Here is a 15,735-nt window from a genome sequence, read left to right on the forward strand (position 1 = left end):
TTTGGATTGCTCATTAGTGAATTGTAATTTCACACTTCATTTAAAATATTCCTAAACATTCTCTCACAGTAAAAAGGTTTCACACAGTAATTAAAATACCCAGTTAACAAAGTCTGAGAAGTCTGATTTCCTCATGGGGAATGATTTTGCTAAATTGTAGCATTTCAATTAATATAATAGAATTTGCCAAATATAAATTTTATTTTGCTGTGACCCAAGATATTATTGTCTGGTGAAAAGTGAAATAACGTTTACTCTTAGGAATTAAATAAACATTTTAACTTTGTTTTCCTTTGGTGCAGATTGAAGATGAGCTTTTTAATCCAGATTATGTGGAGGTTGACCGGATAATGGACTTTGCACGTAGCACAGATGAACGGGGAGAGGTAACAGAAGATCATTTGTATTATGGGGCAGTGACTCAGACGGTTTAAGTGTGTTTACGGAGAATGATTATGGAATCCTAGATCTGGTCCTGGTCAGAGCCCTGGATGATGACACAACTGATCTAAATTTAACTGAAGCTTTTGACTGACTATTAGTTTTATGACCTAATAAGAGCACTCAGTGTGTTCTTTGTTAAGTGTGCGAACTTTTTAAAAGAAATCAATTTTCAATATGAAACAAATACATTGGCATTTTACACGATTTCAGAATATGATCAATAAAGAAGAATGCAATACACTTTGGTATAAACCCAGTATGAAGCACAGATTTCCCATACATAATTAAGAGTGCTCTTGTAGCAGAATGGAATTTAATGTTACTTAACATTGTATATCCTTAGTGAAGTTGATGAACCTCATTTAATGTAGTGCCCAGAGGACAATGTAAAATAATTCTCTTTATGAGATCTTGGCATTTCTTAGGTTGCTTTGCAGAACTCTGTGAGGTTGTAAAGGACGGTTGATTAGGGCAGTAAGAGTGAAGACAAGTCTAGTGCCTTCCTGAGCATATTGTCTCAGGAATGATGTATGCACCCACCATGAGTTCTGTCATTCCTGGCTTCTTTGTGTAAATTAAATTTTATATAAAATGTTTAGATCTTGCTTATCTAGTGAGAGTCTGCAGTGAACTCCCATTTTTTCCCCCCAAACTCTGTATCCTGAAGACCATGATGTTTCAAGGACTGTGTCTGTAATGTGATGTTTACTTTTCTAGCTTTACTTAGCTGTACTTAAAAGAAAATTGTTTTATTGCATATTTATGTAGCACAGTGAATGTTTTTAACATCACAGCCAGGTGTACCTTAGTCTTGAAGTGAAGGTTGACCACCCAAGTATTTTCTAGAAGAAAGACAAAGGAAATCCTGTTGATCTGCATTACCCAATATATTTTGTTCTCCAGTCTATGAAAGCTCAAACACTTTATTTTTTATTTATTTTTTTAAAGTTTTAATTAAGTAATCTCTACACCCAATGTGGGGCACAAATTTACGACCTCGAGATTAAGGGTTGCACGCTCTTCTGACTGAGCCAGCCAGGTGCCCCTCAAACGCTTTATTTTAAAGGGATTGGATACAAACAGTACCTCTCTCTTTAAGAAAAAGGCAGAGATACTAATAAATTCAAGCTTGTTTCTCATTCTTTAAGAAACTAGCCAATAATGTAAATATACTATGATGATTTACCATATAAGTCTGAATCAGACACCCGTTAAATGATTTGCACAGGTAAGAATAAGGCTTAAATTTATCTGTGTTATTTACAAGCTATTTCTTTATATTTTTTGGCTTGAACATAGCAGTGAATTCGATAAAAATTAGCTTGTTCTGATGATACCCAGTAATATTACTTCTAGTTTATGCTTGATACTATTAACTAGAGATGACTGTGTAATGGTTGTAGTTTTAAATAAACTTCTACCAACTCATTCTTACTGTCGCTGGGGTAGTGTCTATCAATAAGTAATGTGTGTGTGTGTGTTTGTGTGTGTGTATTTCGATCAAATGAATCCAATTTTAATTTATTTAAACCTGGCCCAGCCTGTGACTCACTATCTGGTGAAGTGGTGCTCCCTGCCTTACGAAGACAGCACGTGGGAGCTAAGGCAGGACATAGATCAAGCGAAGATCGAAGAGTTTGAGAAACTAATGTCCAGGGAGCCAGAAACAGAGCGTGTGGTAAGACTTGGCTAATGGTGAAGGATTTAATTTGAAAATAGCATAGTGGTGTGGTCTTGGAGAAACCACTAATGGGATTTACTATATTTGAAACAGGAGCGACCTCCTGCTGATGATTGGAAGAAATCGGAGAGTTCCAGGGAGTACAAAAACAATAACAAACTCAGGGAATACCAGTTGGAGGGAGTAAACTGGCTACTTTTCAATTGGTACAACATGTATGTAAAAAGCATGTTTTTCTTCACTTTTAAGAAGGCCTATAACTGTTTTCCTTTGTAGTCATTGAAAATATTAATCAGATAATGTCACACTTTAATCTCTAATAAGAATTATGAAAAACAGCCAGGATTGGAAGTATGCGTAATATTTATCCAACAAACATTAATACAGAGATATTGATAGACATATGTAGAAATAATTTTTATGCCTTAGAGGATTTTGTTTGAAAATGTATTTTGTTGAACTAAGAGAACATTTGAGATATGCATTTGTGATTATAATAGTATATGTTTTGTGAAAAGAAAGCAGTGTCTAATATCTGTACTTATTAAACTTTTTGTGTTTTATTTCCTTCCCAAAGGCGAAACTGCATTTTAGCAGATGAAATGGGTTTGGGAAAAACTATCCAGTCCATTACATTTCTCTATGAGATATATTTGAAAGGAATCCATGGCCCTTTTTTAGTAATTGCCCCATTGTCCACAATCCCCAACTGGGAAAGGGAGTTCCGTACCTGGACAGAGTTGAATGTGGTTGTGTATCATGGGAGTCAAGCTAGTCGTCGGACCATTCAGTTGTATGAAATGTACTTCAAAGATCCCCAGGTAAAACGTCACAAGTGGTATTCTTTATGCCTATTATGTACGTTTTAAGGTCCTGGATATTAAAATGGCCTCAGACATTTTGGGGGAAGGTCTAGATTTTACAAAATTGAGAAATTTGCTTTAGATTTCTTTCCCAATTGTGTTATATTTTTGCATCTTATAAATACAGCTGATTTTTACAGCTTTGGTGGTTCTGATTATCCGATAAGAATAAATGAAATATTTTCACCTTGGGTGACTGTGGAAAATCATTTAATGTTTTGATATGCTAATTGGTTTTATTTTACAAGCCTAAGAAAAAGCTAAACAGAAAATGGTGTTATTAAATGTAAGTGGAAGTAAAAATTATTAGGCATTCCATGTTGAGTGAAATACACCCAAAGGGAAGAACTTCTGCTCTGACTCTTAGTAGCACTTCGTATAATTTTTTTACTTACGCTTCTTACCTGTATACAGTTATTCTATGATACTGACAGTGAAGCATTATAAATGACAGAATAGTATCTGCTAAAATAGATTTAAGCTGATAGGTGGTAAGGAGAAGTCTTATTACTGGAAATAGGACAGAGTTTTGTTTTATAGGTTTGCTTTTAACTATAAAATCTGCAATTAAATACTTCAAGGAGAAAAATATTGAAATCTGTTTTGGTGTTTATCTCTAGATTTGAGAGATGGTTATAAGTTCTACCCTAAGGGAATGGGTTTTTTCATTTAGCACTTTAATAGTAAAAAATAAGTTAACAAAGGTAAAAAAAAAGTAAATGTTTTAAACAGTAAAAAAGTTTTTAAAAGCTACCTTAGTACATAATCCCCTAGGCTTTTCACCTTTTTGGGATCTGTAGGATGTAACTAGGATGACTACACTTAGTGGCACTTTACTACATATGATCTGTAGGGAAATTGGATAGGAAATTTTACTAACGATTTTCAAATTTCTTTAAAAGGGAAAAGAGTTTAAAGCTTCCCTGCAAAACACCTGGAAAACAAAATACAAGTGTTACCTAAAATAAAGATGTCCCCAAAAGATAAATATATCTGTTTTATGCTATTTATTAATCAAAGTTAATGTCATCTCTAATGTTAAATAATAATTTAGAACTGTTCTCATAGGGTCGAGTGATAAAAGGGTCCTATAAGTTTCATGCCATCATCACTACATTTGAGATGATTTTGACGGATTGTCCTGAGCTGCGGAATATTCCATGGCGCTGTGTAGTCATTGATGAAGCCCACAGGCTGAAGAATAGGAACTGCAAGCTGCTGGAGGGGCTCAAGATGATGGACTTGGTCAGTGATCATATTGATGATTCCATTGAACCTGAACAGAATCGTTACTGACTGTGTTCCCGCTGCTCTGAATGTGACTGATACCTGTGTAGTGTGTTTTTAAAGCCTGTCAAATAAGGTGATAGGTCCTCCTGAGCTTTTAGTTACTCAAAAGTTGCTGCCCTTCTCGATCCTCATATCATTGGCTGGTTTCTTTGCATGATTGTATTACAGTAAGGTATAGTTAGGATATTTTCACTGAAATGAGTTTCAAATATTTGCTTTTCCCTTTTGTTTATAAATACTGCCATTTCATAACCTGGTGGGCCAGGCTTTGTCCCAGTGATGATAATGAAGTTATATTCCAGGGCTCAATGGTTTTGGCACATTGGATCCAGTAGGACTTGTAGATGCAAGTTCTTTGTATGGGTTAATACCTGGAATTGGTCAAGTTCATACAGACACTTAGAAGTTTGGGGCATTACAAGACCTTGAATTTGATCTGGAGTTTGACACCACACTTACCCCATACTCTCCCTGCTTCCTAAGAGGTGGTCAGGTTTTTCTGGTTAGATTTTTCTAGATTGTTTTCAGTAGGAGTGTTACGGGATAATGTAGAGGTGGTAGGATTTGATTGATTTTTCTGTTCCATGCTTCTATGTGTTTGGTTTCCTGGCAGAAATTATTACATGACTTCAGTCATCCTTAGACTTCTTTGTTCTCTGTAGTTTGCAAGGTGGGTTTTGATCACTTGTTTTCATTTTTAATGTACATTTTAAAAGCAATGTTACTGTCATTCAGTAACATTGGATGTTTTGCTGAGTTTCTAAAAAAGTGCAAAAGATTTTTAAAATCTCTTTGATGTTGACTTCAGTAGATTAATTTGATTTCTTGTTAATTGAGAGTTTGAGACGGGGAGAACATTCTATACGTTCATGGCTATAAATTTTGTTAATGAAGACTGGGACTACCAAAAAGAACACTTAAAAGCTTTTTGTTGCAGCTGGTTCTTTGAAGCAGTTTCTTTTATTCATTAGCCAGTGATTCTTTTAATTAAAAACAAACAAAATTTAGCTTTGTTTAAAGGGAAAAAGTCTGACTGAATTATTCTATTAAAGATGGGAAATCCCATCCTAAGACCTTTCTCAAATCAGTTTATATTATTTGGTGACCAATCCACAAAAGAAAGGAGAACACTTAGAAACAGTGACCAGCCGTGAAGACATAGGCGAGCACGTGGAAAAGAGAAACTCTGAGACTGTATTTGGTCTCTCCGGGCAGCACTTGGGCATTACATTTGCAGGCAAATGTGAGTGTTCATGAAATACCTAACTCCATCTTCCAAGTAGGGACCCATCTTCACAGTGGTCCACAGAAAAGACAGAGTACCATTTTCTGAAGGCTTAAATAGCCACCTGAGTTTATCTAAGTTGTTTCCTATTATTAGTTTATGTGCTCCCAGGCAGTCGATTCTTACTACAAAACAGTCCTCCATTGGTGCGTACAGTTGAGTTAAATGCTGTCAACATCGTATAGTCTAATTGTTATCGGGAGACTTGAAACAGTTTTCTATTGTTTGTAGTAACAGTTCATTAATGGATTATAATCTCTTATCCAGATAATTTTTGTGTTACATACTTCAGTGTTCCCTAACCTTTTTTCACATAATGGCACATCTAGAAATTGGTAATGTTCTGTGTGTACCATTACAGCATGTCATGATGGGGCAAGCTGAGAATGCTGCCCACTGCCACAGGTGACCAGCCCTGGAATCTGACTCTCAGCCCTTGCTGGCTACTCAAGGACTTGCATACCTGTAACTCATTCTTGGCTCATCCACTGGGAATCTCTGATAAGCACATGAACAAAATAATTGTTTTTTGACAATCAAGAATTTTTCTTAGAATGATGTTTTCAAGATGGAACACAGTACTGTTGTTTAGAATTAGAATGCAATTGTATTTGTCTAGTTCTGAACAACTCCTTGGTTGACCTTTAAATCCTTACTTACAGTAAACACCATGAGAACTTATACACTGGCCATTTTTTATTCTTTTCTGGAATAAGTCACAGTGAAAACGAGTTTATCCGGCTACAGAGCAGGTCAGAGGGAACTGCTGTTTCTTGCACTAGACTCAGTTAGGATGAAGGTGCACTTGATGAGGATCATGTTCCAAGTGCATTCTCAGAAAGAGAAGGCCAATGAATGTCTCAGCTCTCTCATCACAAAGGAAATGCTTGTGAAGATGATTTGTAGAGGGACATTTATGGTCTTCACCCTCTTCTGTGGGAGCTCTGGAAAGCAAAGCCATCTCCTTGTCCCTCAGTGACAAGGAGGGGATTCTCTGGAGGTGGTAGTAGTTCTTCATTGATTCTATCGTCTCATCTTTCATTGTCAGGAGGCCTCACACAAATTAAAGAGTCTGCTGAAATAAAATTAAATGGTCGTCACTCCAGCAGAGCTAAAAAGAATGGTAATGTTTTCAAACCAAAAGCATTATTTGCTGACATAGTTGAGCTTGGAGGTGATAAGCCTGCTAGCACGTAACGTCTCTTACATGATGTTTTGGGACACTCTGTGTATTAATCACATGTTATTTCACAGTTACTTTCTAATGGAAACCTGGTTTTATTCCACTACTCACGTGTAACCTTATAAAAATATCATGTGTGTAACCGTTTGGGATAACTGGCTTTAAACAGCCCTTGAGGGAAAGCAGCATAAAAAAGGGAGTCCCTCTCAGGGCACCTGGGTGGTTCAGTTGATCTCTGCTCAGGTCTTAATCTCAGAATTGTGGATTTAAGCCCCGTGTTCAACTTTAAAAGAAAAAAAAAAAAAACCCTTTCCTTTTTTCAAATATATTTATTTTGAAATGAGTAAGTTAAAAGGCTTTTTCTGAAGTATTTGTTTAGAGGTAAGGATTTAGCTCAATCATAAGGAATAGGAGAAAACTAGGAAACAATCTTCAATATCAATATAATGCTCTTTCCTGAGTCTCTGACAGTTTTAAAAAATTCTTGGATAAGGTAATTCAGAACCAAAGTATGTCAGGGACTGTGGCCCATGTTACCCACCAATATGGTTATATATTAGAGTATCTTTCTTTTCTTTTCTTTCTTTTTTTCTTTCTTTTTTTTTTTTTTTTTTGAGAGAGAGAGATGGAGGAGGGAGGAGCAGGGGGAGAGGGAGAGGAAGAATCTCAAGCAGACTCCACACCCAGCGTGGAAACCGACGCAGGCCTCGATCTCACAACGCTGAGATCATGACCTGAGCTGAAATCAAGAGTCAGATGCTTAACTGACTGAGCCACCCAGGCACCCCTATATTAGAAAATCTTGAACTGATTTGCAAACTCCTTACTCTTTACGAAGTTAATGAGTCTGAAGATGATGATGGTCTATGTATCTTCCTGAGAGACATCTCTATTCAAAAGGGAGAAAAGGAGAAAGAAAAGCAAACTGAACTGCTTTACCTTACTTTCAAAGAGCTTCATTGGCATATAAGACATGGTGGATATTACGAAAATTAGCATGTCCTTACCCTAGTTACATCATTTATCTAGTATTTACTGAGCATATGCTCTCTCCTTGGCAACCAGGTCTTGTCAGATTTCACGTTAAGTCAATAATTTGAACCTGCTAGAAGGTAGGATCACGTTCTTTTTTTTTGGATCACTTTCTGAAATAGTTTTATTCGCTATACTATGTATCAAATGGCCAAACAAAATATTAAGTAATAAGACCCTTAAGATTAATAAACTCACCATCATTAAAACTGGTCACTGAGAAATAGCTCCTCTGTGTTGGATATATCAAATACAAAGACAAGGGTATAGATGCATAAGGAAAGCTGGAGAAAGAGCTCATAAACAGGAAGAATTATTTTAAATAAATAACCTAACTTGGTTCAAAGAAACAACATTAGAAATAGCATCTGCTTTAAAAAAAAAAAAAAAGAAAAAGAAAAAGTGATTGTGGTATTTAAAACCAAGCTGACCTCTTCTCTAGTTTAAAATTTTTGCAGAACAAAATAGTTTTTCATATGCTGTTGCATGTAGAAGAACTTCTTTTGTCTCTAAAGTGAGTCATGCAGGAAGCAGATGGGGAGAAGAGAGCGCTGTTGATGTAGAGAACAGAAAGAAGCATGTGAGCTCTCTCTGAGTCTAGGGATTTTAGGAAGAAAACTTCGGTGGAGAAAAAAGTATTGGGACTCAGGAGACTTGTAATGTAAAGCCATAGCACTAAAATGTTGACCTGATAATCCCAGGAAGAAATGAAATGGCATGACATGTTTACAGGGTCTGCCGCATTCTAGAGGGCCCACACCACATATCTGTCTGAAGCAGGGTCCATGTCTTTCTTGTGTCTCTGCCTTTGTGCCCTCTACCTTTACATTATGGTGGACGCTGAGTTAGCATTAATGAGATGTAGGAAAATGGATATCTAGAGAGAGGTTTGGTTTTATTTATTTATTTTTAAAGATTTTATTTATTTGAGAGCGAGAGCACATGCGAGGGCACTCGCACCCTCGGGGCAGAGAGGGAAGGAGAGGGAGAGACTCTCAAGCAGACTCCACCCTAATCACACAGCCCATCCGGGCCGATCCCACACCCGACATCCCACCCTGAGCTGAAACCAAGAGTTGGAGAGTTGGACACTTGACCACCTGAGCCACCCAGGCGCCCCAGGAGAGCTGCTTTCATTTTAGGAAACTGTTTTTGTTGCAATTTGCTCAGTTGCTTTCCTTGTGTTCCTACAGGAACACAAAGTGCTGCTGACGGGGACCCCACTACAGAACACTGTGGAAGAGCTCTTCAGCTTGCTTCATTTCTTGGAACCAAGTCGCTTCCCTTCAGAAACCACCTTTATGCAAGAATTTGGTGATCTGAAAACTGAAGAACAGGTACTTATCACGTCTACTTTGCACTTTAGTCATATAATTAAAGATTAACCCATGAAATGGCAAAGCACTGCTACTTAGGTGTTTAAAAACAAAATTATATCACTTTTTCTCACCTAGTAGTTAAGTGAGCTTTGTATCTCCTTTCCTTGGGCATTCTGAGTCTTCATTATGGAGGTTTTCTTGTTTGTTTGTCTGTTTGCCCTCATGATGGGCTGTTGAGATTTGTTGGGAGAGGTTACTTAACTTTTCATGTAATTTTCGAACACTGCCATGCTGTTCAGATCAGTGATTTTGCTTTGTATACTTTTTTTTTTTTTTAAGATTTTATTTATTTGAGAGAGAGAGCAGCAGAGGGAGAGGGAGAAGCAGGCATCCCCCTGAGCAGGGAGCCTGATGCGGGGCTCGATCCCAGGAGCCTGGGATCATGGCCTGAGCCGAAGGCAGATGCCAAACCAGCTGAGCCACCCAGGCGCCCCTGCTGTGTGTACGTTTTGAGCACAGTGTCAGAAACCAGGGGAACTTGTAGTTATTTTCCTCCTGGAGTTTTGGGATACTAGTCTTACTTCCTAGCTGTGTATACTCGGTCACATTGCTTACTTTCTGAGTCTACATATTTTCATTTAAACTACTCCACAGGATTTCTGTGTGAAATAAATGAGGTATTGTGTATGAAAAGCAGTTATTTTATACGTTCTAAGAGTTCTGTGGGTATTTATTATTATACTGTTTTTGAAACAGATATGGAGATATGCTTGCAGTCTTGGTCTTTATGTTCCTCCTCAATTTACTGTCTGAAACCTCTTAGTTTAGTTCAGAGTGAAGTCCGTTTTGTTTTGGTTTTTGCGTTCTTAAAATAAAAACTGTCTTGTGTGCTATATGTCCTATTGCCAGTCATCAGAGATGAGAACCAGAGAGTGACACCTCTGCTTGCTTGTTGGTGCGGGGGGGTAGGTAGCTCCTGGCCTACTCGTTCTGTTAGCTCTTTCCAGAGGGGGAAGGGGACTGAAGCATTGCCACTCCCATGACATCGCCTCTTCCCTCTTCCTCATCATCCCTGTGGCTTAAGACAAACAGAAGGGAAGGCTCAGTGAATAAGCTGGGTTCTTTCCTGCTGTGTGCTTGTCGGGCCTTCTGGCTGTTCGGGCTCCTGGGCAGCTGAAATAGGCCATCTAACGCGGACTCATTCAACCTTCATGCACTTCTGTCATGCAAGCTGAGAGATTAGTGCCTTCATACCCTTACTGGGCTTTGACAAATGAAAACCAATGGTGAATGAATGTTTTAACATGCAAGCGAATCACGATACCAGTATTTACTTAAGGTCCTTTTTCAGGTGCAAAAACTCCAGGCTATTCTAAAGCCAATGATGTTGCGACGTCTCAAGGAGGATGTGGAAAAGAACTTGGCCCCCAAAGAAGAAACTATAATTGAAGTTGAGCTAACAAATATTCAGAAAAAATATTACCGAGCCATCCTTGAGAAGAATTTCACGTTTCTCTCCAAAGGTGGTGGTCAAGCTAACGTACCTAATCTTTTAAACACTATGATGGAATTACGGAAGTGCTGCAATCATCCATACCTTATCAACGGTAAGCCTGTGCACCAGTAAACGTGTTTAAATGACTCCAGAGGTCCTTTTCTCCTTCCCGACAGAGGATTTGTTGCTTTGTGGTCATTACTGGATCCTGTCACCTCAAACGTGGGTTTCACCAGCTTCCTGTTCTCTGTGATGCCTTGTTTTGTGGTGGCCGTTAGGCGGGGCACCATTGCCCCTGCTGACCTCTGCCGTGGGACCTCAGCTCACCGTTCTCCTTCTTCTCTGCCTCTGTGTCTCACCCCTCGGAAGGAGGTTTTGGTACTCATGCCTAAAAATCGTCAAACGTGCTAACAGTTAAAGAGAGATTGGCCTCAGTTGAGACTTCCTTGCTGTGCGTGTGTGTGCGTGTGTGTGTGAATCAGAGCAGTTAAAGAGGAACAGTGTGAGAAGGCAGCTGTCAGCTGTCTGGAGACTGTGGTAGGAGGGAACTTCTGTCTAGAGACGTCTAGGACCTATTCCCTAAGAAGGAGAGATCGTTTTAAAACTTTGATACTAGTTTGTTTCTGTTACTGATGAATACTTCATGGTCTTCCTGTGTTCTTAACTAAATTGATAGTGTCATGTAACTGATTTGAGTACAAACCTATATTATGTATTTCCGAAAATCATGAAAGGGATAAATATCGCAGGCCTGGATGTGTGGGACACTCTGGAGGATACGGGAGCCTTCAGGCTTGTCAGGGATGGAGATGAGAGAAGCCGCAGAGAAAGCGATGGTATTGAGACAGGCCTACGGGAATGGGAAGGAGTTTGCCAGTCAGGGTCAGAAAAAGGAAGGGCATTTAGGCTGAGGTAATAACATGAGCAAAGACAAAGAGACAAAACAAAGGGGAACTTGCCCAAAGTGTAAAGTCCGTGTCAGAAACAGTGTGGCAGTGAACGTCAGGCACATGCTGGGACCCTGCTGTGGCAAGCCTTAAAGGCCAGGCCATGGGATTTGGGCTTTCGTTTGCAGGCAGTGGAGAACCATGGCTAGTGTTTGAGCTGAGAAACGATTCAGGATGACTGATCTGGCAACATCATATAAAACAGATGGGAAGGAGTAGGCAGAGACATACAAGCGGAAAGACCGGCTTGGAGGCTTTTGCTGCCTGCTGTCCTGGCCAGAGTCCATACGGGTTAAAGAAAGGGGCCGGCCGGCCAACTTGGGGTGTTTGTGCGCAGTTATAACGGGCCAGCAATGCAATATTAGGTTTCTTTACAGGGGAGTAGGAACAAAGCTTGGTGTTGTCTTTATCACAGTCTGTGAAGTTCAAGGGCAGCTAATTTAAAGAGTTCCTGATCTTTCCCCACCCCATTCCTGACACACCTGTCCACCACCTTAGACCCACAAGTTCCTGTTATTAGATGACAGGGGCCCACACCTGCAAGACCGCCTCGACATTGCCCCTGAGGTCATTGCTGTGGTGTGACATCGATGAATTTCCTTCTACGACTTTGTGCTTTTTAGCTTTGTCTTCCAAAGAGAGTATCATGTGTGATAATTATGTTTACCACGGCCGGCCTACTAATCACCATGTGTTTTAGAGCCTGTGAGGCCATTACAGGGAGTGTCAAGCAACCTGTCCCTGTGTTGGGGAGCTGGAGTTGGGGCTTAGGGTGACTGGTGGTATGAGTAAAGCACGTGTGCTTGTATGACACACACACACACTCTTGCATTTAATATCTGCTAAAAAGAAAATGAGGAATAGTAGCCTACAAGGGGAAAGTGAGGGCAGTCACAAAAGAGCTGAAATGCTGCCGGCAGGATGTGTGCGAGAGGGCTGACCTCAGGGGTGGCTGTCAGATACCCGCTTGCAGCTCCGTCAAGTTTGCCTTGTCTGTTTACATGCCAGTGACATGCATTGAACATGTCAAGGAAGGAGTCCTGCCTCCCGTCCCCCTCGCCCCGCCCCTACCCCCCCAACACAGCTGGTGGGTCTCTTCCTTGGCTGATTGCTCTTCAGGGTCATCTTCTATACTTCATGGTTCACCAGGAGTCTCTTAGGACTTGTAAGACTTGGGTCTGTGGCATTATCCTAATTGGTCACACCTTGGGGTCAGCGTTTCTGTCCCTGCAGCTTATGGAGTAGCCGCTAAGCAGGGGTCTTTATATACCTTTATACCTTTATATACCTAAAAAATATATACATATACACATACATACATACATATATATATACACATACATACATACATACATACATATATATATATATATATATATATATATATATATGCATCTCCGCCCCCCCCCCCCGCCCATTTGGCGTCACAACTACCCAGATAACTTAACGTGGATGTTGGGTTTCACTGAAGTTGCTCCATGGCCGAATCGCCCATTCTCATCCACAGTCTGGAGTAGAAAGTATACCTATGTGCTGCTAACCCTACACATATGTATTGAGCCGATTCAAGGACATTTTTAGTGTTGCAGTTTCAATTGAAATTTGTATGGGTGGTGGCAGAGTCAAGTGGCCCCAGTCAAGCTAAAGTTCAATTCAGGAAAGCATAACACTTCCGTAACTGTGGAAAGTAGAAGCAAATATATGCGTAAGTTGGTAACATATGGTAATATAAGCAAAGCAGAAGGAAGAAAATTAGAAATGACGGTAGAACACAAACTGAGTAATATTTTAAATGTGGGTTAATATCTTAAGTGCTTAGCACAGTGTTTGGGGTGCACTGTGTGAGCATTTGGTAAGTGTCACTAGTTGTTGCTTTACTTGCTCTGATAAGTGGGTAACTGGGGAACGTAAATGCGGTTACTGTTACTGGCCCAAACTTCAACAGAATGCAATGCCCAGTTTTAGGTTCCCTGTGTGAGAGTACAAATGATGTTGAAAACTTGGTCGAGGTCCCCTGATGGTTAGGAAGTGACCTAAGGTCATTTGTTGTCATTGTTGGGGGTCGGAAGAGTACAGAGAAGAGTGGGCAGAAAGAAAATCAGCTGAAGCTTGCACGATGGAATGAATTTTTCAGATAGAACATGGTAACTTTTTTTCTCGTAATCTTCAAAAGAAAATAATTTCTTGTTGGTGGCTAGATGACATTGGCTAGATAATAACTTCTCATTATAGCGAGCTAACATTGCAATTCCTGTCCTCACGGTGACCATCTGTTTAAGTGAGAAGGCTTCCACACTCGTTTCAAGTTGTCTTTGACACCACACACACACACAGTTTGAAATGTAGCATGAACAGTAATTTGGGGCAGTGTCAACAAAGTATTTTGGCTTATCATAACCTATTTCCAGGTAATTTTCAGACTGATATTTACAAATCTAACATCAAGGTAAATAATTGGTAAACTTGGACACTTTGGCTGTGACGTCGGAAAGTAGAAATTGCTTTCCTCCAGCACCTTCCCCGACGTTCTTTCCTTCAGTCTGGCCATAATAAGTATAGTGCTAGAAGAATCATATAGGAAATATGTTTGCTGATATTTAAAAAACTGGCTGCCTCTTTAAGAACCTTGAATTCATAACAAAGAGCTAAATTGATGAATTCAGCAGTAGCTTTTGTCAGGTAAGAACAAATGTATTTTAATTTTGACTCTTCTTTATAAGATGAGAAATTATTAGTAGCAATCAAAAAGCAAGAAAGTTACTTTTCTCATCTCTGAATAAATTTAAAATGAAAATTTTCCTGCTAATTTGAGAAATTATTTGTATTTTCAGTTTTTTACTAAAATTATTCAAATGTCTGATATTTATCTTGTCAAAATGATTATTTCATTTTTGAAGACTTCATTGGCCCTTAGCTTGTTTTAAACTAATATACTATATTTTGATTCTAAGTTATAATTTTCATATAGACAAAAAATAACTACCCAAGTATCAGGAGTAAATCTGTTTCTGAATTGTAAAGAGCTTATACTATATTGCACATGAAGAAACTTTTTAAAAGACCTCATGTAATACATAGACTTAAATCTATTTCCCCTGGCTCCTGAGGGCCTTCTTGTCCTGAATCCAGAACCTAGATTTATAAATTTCATGTTTTGAGAAAATTATTCAGCTTTGTTCGAGAATATTCTTTATTTAAGAACATTCCTGCTAATGATCTTCAACAGCATTTTGTTTTTACCTTTTCCTAGTTAAAACCTTTCCCCTTTTTTTTCCCACTTAGAGCAAAGTCCTGAGCGTTAGCCTCTTACTCGTGTGGCAATTCTGCCCCAGCTGGCTTTTTTAGCCAGGCCCCCTTCCTCACAAGTAGCAAAGCAGTGTGCTTTGCAGAGGCCTTAGTGCTTGGGTCAGGGCATTAAATGACTTTAATCTGTTCTCAGTAAGATTCTTTGCTGATTAATAATTAACAAGCTGCATTTCTGCATACGACCATGCCATAACTTAATTTGCACAGGTGCCCTTAGAGTGAAAATAGGATGGCACTTTTTTTTTTTTTTTTTAACTTCCGTTGCTGCTTGTGGAAGTTCTGTCCCAGAGGCCATGGGGTCTAACTCACCTAACCTTTAAGTCCCCTTTGAGATTTTATGCATGCTCATCCCGTGTATTGTTAGTTCACACACATGTTTAAAACCGGTGGTAAGCAGGGTAGTTGACACTTTCTGGCACAGTTGAAGGCAGGGAACCAATCCCATTAGGTGGATTTGTTTGTTTGTATTTTCTAAAGAATATGTGACCCCATCAGCACGGGTCTGGCCTCCTTCCGTTAACTCCAGAGACGGGCGGAGGCCAGACCGGTGCTGTCTAATTCTAGCTAAGCCACCTAAGCAGTTGAAGGGAGCTTAGCCTGTGTGTGTTTGGGCTTTGGGGGTGGGGTGGGGGGGTGGCTGTAAGCGCTTCTTTCCTGACGATGCCATTCTCTTGAGGCTTCTCTGATGCGCCCAAGTCTTTGACAAGCGGAACTCTGCACGAGGCTAGGAGAAAGAGGGCTAGGCATAGAAGAAGCCTTATTTGTGTAAGACAAGTTTGATTGCTGCTGTTGGTTTTTAAACGCTTGAAAAGCTTTGGCTCCTTCAAGATAGAATTTTTGTACCTCATGAAACGATCAGATAAGAATGAACATGGAGGGAGATTTAGAGA

General features: G+C 39.4%; 1 protein-coding gene across 7 annotated transcripts in view; it reads left to right on the forward strand.

The window, feature by feature from the left end:
• The window catches only part of CHD7 (chromodomain helicase DNA binding protein 7), a 184,845-nt gene that overhangs the window by 137,901 nt on the left and 31,209 nt on the right, over positions 1 to 15,735 (forward strand). For all 7 annotated transcript variants that reach the window (XM_027597273.2, XM_027597274.2, XM_027597269.2 and 4 more), the window contains 7 exons: positions 303 to 386; positions 1,985 to 2,122; positions 2,219 to 2,340; positions 2,703 to 2,946; positions 4,057 to 4,233; positions 8,972 to 9,115; positions 10,449 to 10,704. In XM_027597273.2, the coding sequence (XP_027453074.1) occupies positions 303 to 386; positions 1,985 to 2,122; positions 2,219 to 2,340; positions 2,703 to 2,946; positions 4,057 to 4,233; positions 8,972 to 9,115; positions 10,449 to 10,704 (1,165 nt within the window). The remainder of the gene's footprint in view (positions 1 to 302; positions 387 to 1,984; positions 2,123 to 2,218; positions 2,341 to 2,702; positions 2,947 to 4,056; positions 4,234 to 8,971; positions 9,116 to 10,448; positions 10,705 to 15,735) is intronic.

The sequence above is a fragment of the Zalophus californianus genome, chromosome 4 (assembly GCF_009762305.2).
Source record: "Zalophus californianus isolate mZalCal1 chromosome 4, mZalCal1.pri.v2, whole genome shotgun sequence".
NCBI classification, from domain to species: Eukaryota; Metazoa; Chordata; class Mammalia; order Carnivora; family Otariidae; genus Zalophus; species Zalophus californianus.